Below are 14,467 nucleotides of genomic sequence, written 5' to 3' on the forward strand. Positions count from 1 at the left end.
ATGTAAAGAGGGCATAATAGGGGGTCAAAGTTTTTAAAAAAATTGATCTCTGCGGTCTCTACCAAATTACTAAAGATAATTTCTGGTCTAAAAGTTGAAATTTTACATAATGGGTATTCAGAGATAGGGCAAGCTTTTTTAATGCATATATGTATGTTTGCATGTCTGCCTAAAACTTTCGATGGAGGCGACGGATTTTCACAAGATCAGTGTCGTTTTGAAACTCGACCCTTCAGACGACAAATACGTAAAATTGGTTGAAAACATAATTTCTTCACCCTCAACTGGGCAGTTTTCAACAGGGAGGGGTTGCTTTTTTCACCAATATTTTCGAAAGTCATCTCTTCTTTTCGATTGTGTAGTCGTAATTTAAATCTACGTCACTACCGGTCTGGCGGTGGTCGTAACAGCAAAGACGTCTAGTATTTTTTTTTAAGTTCTTTTCCCCCTTCGCGGTACGGGTTCGAGCCTGCCTACCTACTACCACTTTTTTTTTTTTTTTTTGCTCAACACACCCCTTCACACACCCGGGCAACGCCGAGCACCCACGCTAGTATATATATATATATATATATATATATATATATATATATATATATATATATATGTATGTGTGTGTGTGTGTGTGTGTGTGTGTGTATATATATATATATATATAAACGTGAACGTGCCTGTGTATCTTTGTGTCTGTCTGTGTGTGTACATTTCCCTACGCAAGATTGATCTCACTCTATATATACACGTTCATTAGAAGAACTTTGTATGAACTCACACGCACAACTAATTTGGGTCCTTAAAAACATTAGTAGTCTCCATTAATTCGCTGTTTTGATACTTCATTGAAATACAGCTTCCTATTACAGTAGTTTTTTCCCACAACAACCACATACTTTTGGAACTCTTTTTGTTGGCTGTTTCCCCTCCACTTATAACCTTAGTCTGTTTTTTTATAACATTTTCACCCCAAACAAGATACATCGCCACTTTGATGTAGGGGCTACTATCAGGGGCATAAGCTACAGGGGTATTATGTAGCAAGATGTCAGTTCACGTTACACATGAACTTCTGCATGGCAGTACAGTTGGGGAAGCAGGGTCCCGGAAGGGAGTTCCAAAGTCTAGCGGTTCTGGGAAAGAAACTACTGGAGTAGAAGGCTCTCTTACATCTAGGGATCTCTACTGTGAAAGGGTGGGATTTAGCTGCTTGTCGGGTCTGTCGGAGGTATTTACGTCGAGGGGGTACAAGTGCTTGCAGTTCGTCAGAGCATTCACCGTTAAAGTACTTGTAGAACAGCCAGAGGGATGCAACATTTTGTCGATGGGACAGAGGCTGAAGCTTAGATGACAGTTCAGGACCTATTAGGTTGGCGACTCTCTTTTGAACCTTGTCCAGGAGCGAGAGACTAGTAGCAGATGCACCAGCCCAAATATGACAACAATACTCCATACATGGGCGAATGGTCGCCTTATAAAGGTACATGATACTTTCGGGCGTTAGTAGTTTTCTAGCACGGTAGAGAGAACTTACCTTCTTCGTAGCGGTCCTGGCAATACTCTCAATGTAATTGTTCCAACTCATGTTTGCTGTGAACGTTAGGACGAGGAGTTTAAAAGATGTACTTTCAGATAAAGTCTTTAGCCATTGCTATTGATGGTAGAGAAGGTTTCTTGTAATTATTGAAGGAAACAAGTTTAATCTTGGCAGAAGTGAATGTGACCATCCATTTTTGTCCCCATTCCACTAGAGATTGGAGGTCATCCTCTAGTGTTTCTGCCATTTCTTTAGATATGTGTTCATTTGTTTTCCTGTCGTGTCTGTTATAGAGCGTGGTATCATCAGCATATATACCCATCTCACAGACAATTTTGTCAGGGAAGTAATTTATGAATATTAGGAATAATAGAGGTCCAAGGATAGGCCCTTAAGGCACTCCCAAATTTATATCATATTGTTTAGATGTACGATCGTCGAGGATAAACTGGATTTTCTCTTATCTAAGAAGGATTTAATTATGTTAAGTATTCTTCCAGTGATACCATATCATCTGATTTTCCCGAGAAGATCTTCATGCCATACCCTGTCAAAAGCCTTAGATATATCTAGAGCTACCGCTCTACCCTCCCCCTGCTTTGTCCAGTGAATGGTATATACGTTCAGAGATTAAAATTAGGATGTCTGCTGTGGAACGGGCTTGCCTAAATCCATATTGTTGGTCGGTCAGAAGTTTAGCATCTGTAAAGTGATGGACCAGATCCTGGTTAATTATGGACTCAAATATTTTGGTAAAAAGTGGGAGGAGGATAATGGGGCGATAATTTACTGGTTCGGTTCTTTCGCCAGAATTCTTGAAGGCCTTCGATAAGGTATGGCATAAGGGCCTACTTCACAAGATTTCCAGCTACGGTATAACTGGAAATGTTTTCTCGATCATAAAATCATTTCTCTCCGATAGGCTCATAAGAGTAGTAGTTGATGGGCAGAAATCAGAGGCCCAACTCTCTTCCTGATATACATCAATGATCTCCCTAAACACATACTTAAATCATTCCTTTACATCTATGCTGATGGCACGACCATCTATGGAAACACATCAAAGGCCGTAAATGACAAAGTTCTCTCAGATTCTCTCTCCTCTGATCTTGAGCGCGTGGTACAGTGAGGGAGGAGGTGGCTGGTTACTTTTAATGCATCTAAAACCAAACTCCTACCTTTACATCATCAACGCTCTGATCCCCATCTGGGATCAATTGATATGGGTGGCTCTCGTCTAGGGGAAGCTCCACGTTTTGATAAGCTTCTAGGCTTGACCTTTACTCCTGACCTGCAATGGAATACGTACATCAAGTCAGTTGCCAAGATCGCTGGGAAAATGGTAGGATCCTTCTACCGCTCCAGAAGATATCTCACCCCTGATGCAATTCTCTATCTGTATAAAAGCCAAGTACGTCCAAGGATGGAGTACTGCTGCCACATCTGGGCAGGAGCTGCTAAAAACAGCCTATCCTGCCTTAACAGAGTACAAAATAGGCTTCGTGGCCTAGTGGGTGATGCCCTTTTCTCTTCTCTGCAACCCCTCTCCCACAGGAGAGACGCTGTGAGCCTGTCTTTGTTTTATCGTTACTACCATGGCAGGTGCTCGTCTGAACTCCAATCTCTGGTCCCCCCTCGTCAATCTTTCACGAAAAACACCCGTCTAGCTGAAACCACTGTCAAAAATTTTCCCCGCTCCTTATCTGTCAAAATCAAAACGTAGATTCCATGAACAAAGCTTCTTTCTTAGAAGTGCACGCCTGTGGAACTCTGTTCCGGTTTCCTGTTTTCCACCTGACTACAACCTGGATGTCTTCAAGTCCAATGTGAACAAATTCCTGATGAACCGCCTCCTTAAGTAAGACACTTTATCAGATATCCAAAATGGTGACTATCTTGTAAAAAGAAAATTTTTTAAAGAAAGACTGGTACCACAGAAGTAATCTTCCAGCAGGCAGGAAAGCAAGATTTATTAAGGCATCTGTTGTAAAGTTTGGAGAGAACTGGAGAATTTTTTAAATAACACAGCCGGGATGAGATCAGGTCCACATGCTTTTGAAGTATCAAGATTTTTTATGATAGCATGCATCTGAGAAGGGGTGATTTTCAGATCGTCTAGTGTGGCGTCTGTTCGCAAAGGAAAGTCAGGGAGGGGATGGTTAGCAGGATCCAGTGTGGAGTTGGATGCAAACCGACTGGCAAGCATGTTAGCCTTCTCGGTTTCTGAGCAAACAAGCTCATGATTGTTGGATAGTGGGGGAATAGTTGATTGCCCATTATTTACTACACTGTTGTAGATTTTCCAGAAGTCACGGGTTCCTAATTTCTGTGCTTCGATGCGTTTTTTGGTGGTTTCAGTAAATTCTCTCTTAGCTGTCGCTATTTCTTTCTTACAGTTAATTCTGGCTTCTATATACTACTGTCTGTTTGAACTGGACTTATGTCGGTTAAATCTGTGATATGCATGCTGCCTTTTCGCAATGGCAGCTGCACAAGTAGAGGTACAGGAGAGTGGAGAGAGTGGGACTTGCTATAAAATTTCCGCGCGGGAACATGTGCTTCAATTGCCGCTTTGAACCATTCAGTGGTCTCCTTGGCGCACTGTTCAGCAGGAAGTGAAGTCAGCCTTTTTATAATATTTCGTTGTTTTGAGCAGTGGCTCTTCGGTTTTGGCTCTAGAGTTTAGGGCGATTTCAACCATTATCACTGCATGATCGGCGTTCCCGAGTGGGCTGTGGGCACCCGTTACACAATCATCGGGAACTGTGGTCAGAAATAGATCTAGTAGTGAAGCATGTTGTTCTTTCTGGTTTGGGAAACGGGTTGGAAACGTAACCATTTGTGATAGGGAATGAGATATAGAGAAGCTATGTGTTGTGGTACCAGCTGCTTCTGTGTAATTAGAAAATCCAAGCCAATTGCTGTGGTGGACATTGAAGTCACCAAATACATGCACTTGTGCGCTAGTGTCAAGGGAAAGTGCTGTATCTATACTGTCAGAGATTTTTGTTTATTAGGGTATAGTTCTGGGTCGAGGGAGAGCGGTAGATAAAATAAAAGTAACTAATTATGTTGAATGTTAAGTCTAAAGCATATAAAGGCTTGATCGTCCGATTCTAGTTTTGTTTCTCTAGTTTTATAAGACTAAGATCAATATGCACCTCATGTCATTACGATAATAATTTCGTTCTTATTAGCTCCTTACATCACATGGTTTTACGTCTTGTTGGAGCGATTTATATACAAAAACAGTATTAGAAAACTTCGCTAAAAAGAATGAGATAAATTGGAATCAACAGGAAAGCTGAGAAGATACAACGGATAGCAAAAATGAAATCAGATGAAATCCTAAGGAAAAACCGCATGAAGTGCAACTAAATTGGATGCTGCAGTACGAATAAAACAAAAACAGAAATAATACGACAAGTGTGGACAAAAAAGAACGAAACTGCAAAATACTATGCCTCTCCTCCACAAAATATGTAATAAGTCCCCAGACGTACCCCTCCACCGTACTGTATACCGATACTCTATGGCTGACTGGGATTGCTTCCGTACATTCATATCTGATTTACCTCTGCAATCCATGTTTAAAAAGTAAGTGTCCTCTATAGTATCAGATCTGACCGAATGGTTAATTGTAGGCATAGACCAATTCATACCATCTAAAATATTCCAATAAAAACCTAACAGCCAGCCATGGTTCTCCCCAGAATGTGCTGCTGCTATCGCGCACAGAAATCACTTTTTTCATAGTAAAAGAGTAATAAAAAATGCAAGAGAGCTATATGCCCAGTCTGTAAAATCCAAGATAGCTGATCAGCGGCTTGGTTCCCACCAGTTTTGGCAAATAACAAATAGGATCCTGAACAGAAGTGTGCGTTCTATCCCAACCATTATTATCAATGGACCAGAGGTCATCTCGTCAGCGTCAGACAAGGCCAAACTATTTGCAAATAACTTTGCAGCTAATTCTACCCTATGTGACGAAGGCCATCAACTCCCCATATTTCCTCCTATAACACAGAACACGCTAGGTAACATACAAATATCCGTGCATGAGGTCGCCAAGCTAATCAAGAACCTTGCTTCCAGTAAAGCAACTGGCCCTGACGGCATCCCAATTATAGTGTTAAAAAAGCTTCAACCAGAACTTGCTCCCATACTTCCGAAACTGTTTAACAGAGCACAAAATTGACTTCGTGGCTTAGTGGGGAATGCCCTTTTCTCTACCCTGCAACCTCTCTCCCACAGAAGAGACGTTGCGAGCCTATTCTTGTTTTATCGTTATTTCCATGGCAGGTGCTCGTCTGAACTCCATTCTCTGGTCCCCCTTCGCCAATCTTTCACGAAAAACACCCTGCGCTGGTTATCGAAAGAGATGAAGAGCACTAGTAATCTAGAGAGATTTCTTGTCACTAAAATTTAAGAAAATATCACAGGTTATTGCCAGTGAGTGATTGCTGTTGATAGCCTATGTGATAACTCCTAGTGAGTGGATAATATGATAATAATAATAATAATAATAATAATAATAATAATAATAAGAAGAAGAAGAAGAAGAAGAAGAAGAAGAAGAAGAAAAAGAAGAAGAAGACGAAGAAGAAGAAGTAACCTTACGCGAAAGAAATTAGTCCATTCCAAAATGTAAATGACGATTATATTTTTGTTATGGCTCGCAAAGAGCCACAAGAAAAACAGAATAACGGATAACAGTTTAAAACATGTATTACATGAAAACAACGGAAAGATTACAAACGGAAGGTGTTGGTAATTCACCGAGCATGCAAAGGTTGCTATGTGATTAGATCTCTACCGGGTTATGAGTTATAGTTTACATGGACGATGGATTAGTCCATTTGGAGGGTGGTTCCCCCTCACAAGCTGATTTCTCCAGGTGTGAAATCAGTATATTTTCTTTTGGAGGCAGACCAGCAAGCGGTATGTGTGCTCCATTTTCTGCCGGGGCGTCTTGGTTCTGATATGCCTTTTGGATGTTCCACGTCAAAACAGTCGTATACTGTATCAATTGCCTCTCTGCCTTATTTCAGCGGTTCTTCTTAATCCTCGGAAATGCGTTTCCTTATTTAGTTCAGGTGCCTCTTCTGTTCGAATTCTGGGCCTTGAATGATGTATGTAACATGGCCGACTCTTCGTAAGATCGTGCCCTGTTCCCCAAAAGGAAAAGTTATTCTTACATGTTTAAAATATACTTTATCCCCGCGATTAAATAGTTTTGTTGGCATTGTAGAGTTTCTGTATTGTATTATATGCTTCGCCAGCAGTTTATTAAATACTGATTTTATTTTCCGTCCAAACATGATTTCAGCTGGGGATTTGGCATCTGGTTTGTTCGGAGTTTTCGTTATTCTATAGACCTGCAGGAATTGCTGGAGAGCCTTTTCTGTCGGTGTGCTGCACGCCTTTTTAACGCCCTTTTAGCGTGTCGACGAGGCGTTCGGCCTGGCTGTTACTCATAGAGTGGCACTGGGGGTCATAATATGCTTAACTTGGTACGTTTCGCAGAATTCTCTGAACTCTGCCAAAGTGAACTAGGTAGCGTTGTCGCTGACCAGACAATCCACAACCCCAAAACGAGCAAACAACTCCAATAAAAAATCCGTGGTCGGTGTTTTGCATATCAGGGCCTCTGACCATTTCGAGTAGCTGCCTACTACTATCAGGTAGTAAAAATCCTCTAATGGTCCCGCGTAGTCAATGTGGATCCTCGACTACTTTGTTCAGCTTTAGACCAAGGGTTTTGTGTTATAGGTGGGTGCCTTGGCAGCCAAAGCACAGCCTTTTCACGTACACACCATGTTGGTAATGTCTTGGTCCATCGCTGGCCAGTAAACGAAACTTCTCATCGGGCTTTTCATCCGGTTTATTTCTAGATGCCCCATATGAAAATCCTTGAAACCCCTTTTTGAGGGGTTTTGAGAATGACCACCCTTTCACCGTATAGCAGCATTTCGTCGCAAACAGAAAAAAAATGTCTGAAACGGTATCACCCAGTGTTAACTTCTGCTTAGTGGTTTGAATGAAATTGTCATTCACGGATTCTGCCTTAATTTCCTGAGATGTGGCCGCCAGTTCGCGGACAATATTATTAATCATCGTTTTCAATTCACTATTAATACGTAGTGCTGCTTTTACTGAGTCTTTCAGAGGTTCCATTTGGGCAGGAATTAGTCTCGACAGATCGTTTGCATGTGCCAGTTGTTTTGAGGACAGATATTCTATTGTAAAATTATAATTTAGAAGAAAAGTTTCCCATCTTTATAGTCGGTTCGCCGTGAATGTGAGAAATCCCATTTTTGATCCAAAAATGGACATCAAAGTCTTATGGTCGGTCTGTAGATAAAAATGCCTTCCGTACAGGAACCGGTGGTATTTCGAAACTGCAAAAATAATGCCTAGCCCTTCTTTCCTGATCTGAGAATATTTTTTCTCTGCTGGAAGCAAAATCCGGGATGCGAAAGCGATTGGCTGTTTGGGGCCATCTGTCATCCTATGTAACATACACGTGCCAAGCCATATTGGCTAGTGGCGCTAGCCACTAGTATATCCAACCTCGGATTAAAATGAGCTAGGAACTGTTTTGAAGTAAGGATTTCTTTTCTTTCTTGGAATGATGTCTGGTAATTAGCTGTTCACTCCCAAGTCTTATCTTTGTTTAGTAATTGATTAAGTGGTGCACTCAATTTGTGCATTTTAGGGATAAACCCTTGGTAATAATTTTGCAAGCCTAAAAAGCTTTGTAATCGTGCTATGTTTTCCGGTGCCGGCATTTCTCTAATGGCTGTCGCCCCGTCCGGATCTTGGTGTCTGCAAACGCAGATTTCACGTACTTTTTTTTTTACGTAGTTATTGTTTGACGTACACGGCCTTTGTTCTGATTTATCCTGCAGTGAGGGTTTTTACGTCCGATTTTATTACATATAAAGCATCTTTTTGTTAGGAATGGGCAATCCTTGACCCAGTGTTTACAACCACATCTGAAGCAAGGGCTCGATGCTTTTGGTTTTTCCGACTTTTGGGGGTAATTTTTTGTGTACCGTCTCGGCGTTTTTTTTTGTTTTTTTTTCTTGGTTATTTTTTTTGTACTTGCGATGCCTGCTTTGATATTTCTCGCATCTTTTTTTATTATTTACACTTTTTGACAATCCTCAGTCAATTTTTGCAGTGTTAAGTTCGGTTCTTTTTCTAACTTCGTAAGAATTCTGCGCCTGATTTCCGCATCTTTTCCCGGGGTTAAACCTTGTGCAAAAACAAGGCATTTAAAATTGCTTGCTGTTAATTCAGACAACTTAAAGTCATCACAATGCTTGTTCACTACTCCTGCGTGCGTGGCAAAATCGCCATTATCGTTTTTTGTCACATTCAAACATCTCCATCGCTCATGAAAAAGAAACGTTTTCGAGGAGAATAGTTTTGTTAACAGATTCACCGTCTCATTGAACGATAAATCCACGGTTTTCCGTGACAAGATGTAGTCCACGAATTTATCATCTTCAGCCGTTTCAAGTTTTCGCGGCAGCAGTCTGGTCTTCTTCTGGTCAGACCAGTTGCCGCAATCGATATTTAAAAAATCTTCATATCTCCTGAAATAAGCTGCGAATGATTTTTCATCTTCTTTCTACTTAAAATTATCTATTGCGGACCATATTGTATTTTGAAAAGAAGCTGAATTGCTTTCTGCGTGCGCATTATTTTTGATGATTTCTGCAAGTAGTTCCTCTGTTCGTAATTGACGTTCAGCCGCTGTTTTTGTACTTCAGCCGACTGTTTTTGTAATTCTGTCTGTTGGTCCTCTGTACGTTGTTGGCGCTCTGCCGCCTGTTTTTGAGCTTCGGCCGCCTGTTTTTTGAGATTTATTTTGTTGGTCCTCTGTACGTTGTTGGGCTCAGCCGCTTCAATTTGCAGTCTAGTCAGATGTGCCGACGCAAATTTTAATTTGTCCATTTTGTCTGGTTGGATTTAGCAATTTTAAAACGTTCGTTGTCTGGTTGGAAAAACGTTTGTTGTCTGGTTGGATTTAACGAAAACGTTTCGATTTTTTTTCTCAGGATAATAAAACAAGCCAAAAAATATTAATCTAGGGAGACAGTCCATCGTCCAACAAAAAAAAAATCAAGTGTACATTTCCCTTTGGAAAAAATAAAGAAACGATTTACCTTTAGTAGAGATAAACAGAGAATTTTTTTTATAAAGTAAAATTTACCTTTTAAGTAGCGACGAACTTTTTCTTTTGTTTCCCAACTCCTTTTCGTTCCATACTTTTTTTTTGTTTTTTGTGGTATCAATTAACACAGTTGTTTATTTGATTTCTTTTAAAGAATTTCCGCGAATCCTTCAGTCGCAAGTGTTATGCTGGACACTTTCTTAGACGTGATAAACATTTGAGCCCATCGTTGTTAGTGTTTTCAGAACACTATTTTTGACGTGAGTATATTTCTCGAATCCAATGTCGTCAGAGTAATGGCCCGCAAATAGCCACAAGAACAGAACAACGGATAACAGTTTAAAACATGTATTTCATGAAAACAACGGAAAGGTTACAAATGGAAAATGTTAGTAATTCACTGAGCATGCGAGAGTCGCTTTGGAATTAGATCTTTACCGGGGATCGCCATGAGTCATAGTTTATATGGACAATGGATTAGTCCATTTGGAGGGTAGTTCCCCCACAACAATTTTCTAAGTTTAAAAGAGTTTTAATCTTATCTAAAATTAAATTGCAGAAAAGGAAAAGTGATTATGTGACAACAACGTATGCAAAAACCACCAAACCCCAACGCTGTTTTTGTGGGTTTTTTCTCCCTCGTCTTCTGGCTGTGTCGTCTTGGCGACTGTCAAGAGGGTGCGCACTGGTTCACAAGTATAAAATTAAAATAAACGAAATACCAAAACCGCACAAACTCCAACATATTCTGTAAATATTAGTTACACTCTAATTGTGTTCAACTGCAACTTTCCTCAACTCTAAATGTCGTCAACCATCGCAAACTCAGGACTGTCTGCAACTATTCCCAACTGTCTAAAACCATCGCAAAACTCAACGCCATATTTAAAACTGCGCGTAATCTAACTCCAAATATGTCTGATCTTTTGTTCGCTACATTTTGGATAATAATCCTATTAAGCGTCGTTTGTGTGCCTTGGTGAACAACTTCCTCTCCATTACTCTGCTGAAAAACTTGTTTCCCCTTTTTTTGTTATATGCTTTCTTTCTACTGACTTATTAACACTTAGGGGGACGGCAATAGTGACACTTAGCCATTGGTTTTTACGAAATTGGGTTAGAGTAGTCCAGAGAATCATTGCGATAAATACTCAACAAACTTAATTTTTAAAAAAAGACTACGGTGACATAATAGAAAGTAACCACGATCGATGGAATTATCGATTAACTATTAACGATTAACAAATCAATAAGCATAGAACAGCATACTCAGGAAAGCGAAGAATCATAATAATCCGAATAATGGAATGGTAATAGAATTAGCAGAGCAGGCCTATAATAAAAATCAAAGAACGGAGTCATTAATGAGACACAGGTAAGGATTTATTCATGGAAGAAATTAAAGATCCAGCCAAGTAGCTTAAAACTCTGTCTCGCGGATACATATAGTTCCACTCGGTATCGCGAAGTAAAATCATCGATTATCAATGTCTATGATGATGTAAGGAATTGAAAGTGATTATGGACAATTCGGAATAGAATAGTCTTGTCTTAGTTTTGAGTGAAAAGGAGTTAAGGGTTTTTTTTCTTCAATGTTGAAAAAGCACAGATTATTTCTTGGTTATGTTGAGAGATGACTCATCAGAAATACCTCTGTCTCATATGAAATTATATCCTAGAATTTCGATTATTATGAAAATGACATTAGTTTTTATTTTTTAACGTAGCAGATATACTAGTCGCAATTTTTAGTCTTTCTGTCTCTGTCTCTCTTCATCTCTTTCCCTCTCTTTCTCCCTCTCTTTATTTCTCCTCTTCCCTTCGAGTCTCAGTATTTCTATTTCCTAAGAGTTTCAATATGTCTATTTCCTACTCCAGCTTTTGATATTGTGAGAATCGTGTCAACGCAGTGAACAACGCCGATTAGTCTTTGTATCGCGTGCACTAACTGAACTTTGATCGTGTTAAGTTTCATAGTCTTGTTCTGTAAGTTTACCATAATTATAGTTTTGTTTTTTTGTTTTTTGTTTTTTCTCTCAAATGCAAAGAAAGAGAGAGGGGCTATTATTCACACACCTAGTATCATATAAGCAAATAATAATAAGTATTTATTTTTTAATAGGAATAATAAATTTAAGAGGATTTCCGTATTAAATTTACCATGTAAGCGTACGAAAATATGTACGGAACGTTTATTGTTAGGTTTTATTTACTCTATCATCATTTCCATGGTAGCTGCTATACTAAGCTACAATCTATGGTTTACCTCTTTAAAACATTTACAGCAAATAGTTAGTCTAGCTAACAACACTGTGTACTGAGAATCAACTGATATTGATGCATTACCATGAGAGTGCTTCTCTGCTCACTACAACATATTCAGTTATAGGTCCAATTACATATACCTTTTAAGCCATCCTCTTAAGTAATCAAATCCTTTCCCGTTTTCATGCATTATTTCCGGCCCTTGAGTGGCTTTTAGGACTTGATTAGGAATGATTCATAAGTATAAAAAACAACGACAAAAGGAGCGATATGCCGTAAAATAGACAAATCAATTTTTATTCATATTACTTGAACCTTCAAGCTTTTTTATGTGCATTTTGTCAAACTCGGGAATAAGTATAAAAAACAACGACAAAAGGAGCGATATGCCGTAAAATAGACAAATCAATTTTTATTCATATTACTTGAACCTTCAAGCTTTTTTATGTGCATTTTGTCAAACTCGGGAATCTTTCCGTTGAACTCGGGAATTTGCACAAAATTTCAAACGGAAACCTTTACTTAATCTACTGACGTTCCGTCGACCATGATCGGATAGAAGTCCTAAGTAATTCGCAGTTTTATCCTAAGTATCGCCAGTACTAAAGATTGAACCTTCAACCTCCAGAGGAATGTCACAAAATTGAATTTTATCGGCCGTTCTAGGATGAATATTGGAAGCCTTAACCATATTCTTGTTTTTAGATGTCCAATCTTGCTACTTATCACTATAGACCACTATTTATTCCTACAGATTACTATATATATGTGTGTGTGCGCGTGTGTAACAGAGCGCGTATGGGCGCGTCTGAGAAAATATTAGCAACCGCAACCGTAAAGGCACATATGCAAATTAGCAAGTATGCGCGAGCTTGCGTTAGAAGAAAAGCAGAGAAAAATACACCACGTGGTCAAGAAGAGAAGCAACGTGAGAAGCAGAAGAAGATGGCCGTGTAAACACGAGGCGAGAAAGCACTGGCTAGCGCGAACGTGAGATGGCAGTGATAAAGACTTTTAAAAAGCACGTGTGCGAGGAGACTTTGGAAATATAATTGTTTGGAAGAACCACGAATAAATGCATTTTATTTACACTTTAAAAAATGCCGAGTCGGATTTTTTTTCTGTTTTGTGTATTTCGTTGTAACAGAGTACTACACAGCGTGTGGATCCGAGTGGTTTGAGGTGTAACGGCACAATTCAAAAGTAACGGCTATGTTATGCGCAGTCGCGAGTGTGTGTGTGTGTGTGTGTGTGTGTGTGTGTGTGTGTGTGTGTGTGTGTGTGTGTGTGTGCCTTTTCTGTTCGAATAACCCAAATAATACAGATTATCAATCCTCGTCTCATAAATTCCAAACACAATTTTTATTCATGTCCGTAAATCAACTTTGTGAAATAAGTTAATGAAACATTAAAAATGTAATGTTTTTTCTTAAACAGTTTGAAAAAAAATGTGACGAACAAATGTCTTAAAATACTGAAACTAACATCAAATTGTATTTCATAATTTACAATCACAAATCTTTTTAATTCGAAAGACTGAAACTGATAAAAAATGACGGAGATTCCGTTTAAATGTTCTGCAATTCCAAGAACACGCATCATTCAACCAATCCAATTTCACTGTCTGCATTAATCACGGTGTCAACTTTCCTTCTGCTCCATTTTCAAACTGCTCCCAGAAATCCGGTCTGCAACAAAAAAACGGACGTAATTAAAGCATACTTAAGTGGTGTCTTAAAAATCGTCATTGGCGACAATTAAGCAATAGAATTGTTATTATTGTTACTAATGAAACAAAGAGAAAAAACTACTACTATAGGATTAGATGTGTTCTAAATAAATAAATTGACAGCACCTCTTTTCACTGACGCCGCAATTTGCACTTCCGCTTAGCTTTACTGTCCGTATTATTTTGGATTCTTCGGAGTAATCTTCTGATCTTTATTTTCAAAATGTTCCGGTCGATGTAACCTCCAGCTTCTGCAGATGTATCTTGTCGTTCTCGGGAATTTTTCTGTCGAATTCGGGAATCTGCACAGAATTTTGACAGGAACCGTTTATTTAATACACAGGAGTAGCATGCTCTCGTTCCATCAATCATGAACGGCTGAAGTCCTAACTAATTCGCAATTGTATTTTGAGTGCCGCCCGCACTGAGAATTGAACCTTCAATAGTGTAACTTTACAACTGAAATTTGCGAATTCCTCTATCCATTATGCCACGGGTCCTTGCGGTGACGACTGAAAATGGTTGGAGGTTACATCCACCGACACGTTAAGAAAATAACATTTAAGATGAAAAAAGTAGAATCCAAATAATACGAATAATCCTCATCTCAAAAATTCAGAAACGCAATTTCATTGTGTTCTATCAGTTTCCAGTAATACGTCACACCTCACGTGTTCACAGCTCACCTTCTTCAAAATACGAACTTCTCCAGCCTTACTTAATATAATATTAATATTCACAATTAATAACTGAACAT

General features: G+C 39.2%; 1 protein-coding gene across 2 annotated transcripts in view; it reads right to left on the reverse strand.

Moving 5' to 3' along the window:
• Nucleotides 1–13,324: 13,324 nt before the first annotated feature.
• LOC145284928 (sorting nexin-10A-like) overlaps nt 13,325–14,467 on the reverse strand; it is a 101,835-nt gene continuing 100,692 nt past the window's right edge. For both annotated transcript variants that reach the window (XR_013868906.1, XM_080134022.1), the window contains one exon: nt 13,325–13,669. Coding sequence is in view for 1 of the 2 variants with exons in the window: in XM_080134022.1 (XP_079990148.1) it covers nt 13,615–13,669 (55 nt within the window). In the remaining variant the exon portion in view is untranslated. The remainder of the gene's footprint in view (nt 13,670–14,467) is intronic.

Source organism: Euprymna scolopes, chromosome 9 (genome assembly GCF_053919585.1).
Source record: "Euprymna scolopes isolate OS-2025 chromosome 9, ASM5391958v1, whole genome shotgun sequence".
In the NCBI taxonomy this organism is placed as follows: Eukaryota; Metazoa; Mollusca; class Cephalopoda; order Sepiida; family Sepiolidae; genus Euprymna; species Euprymna scolopes.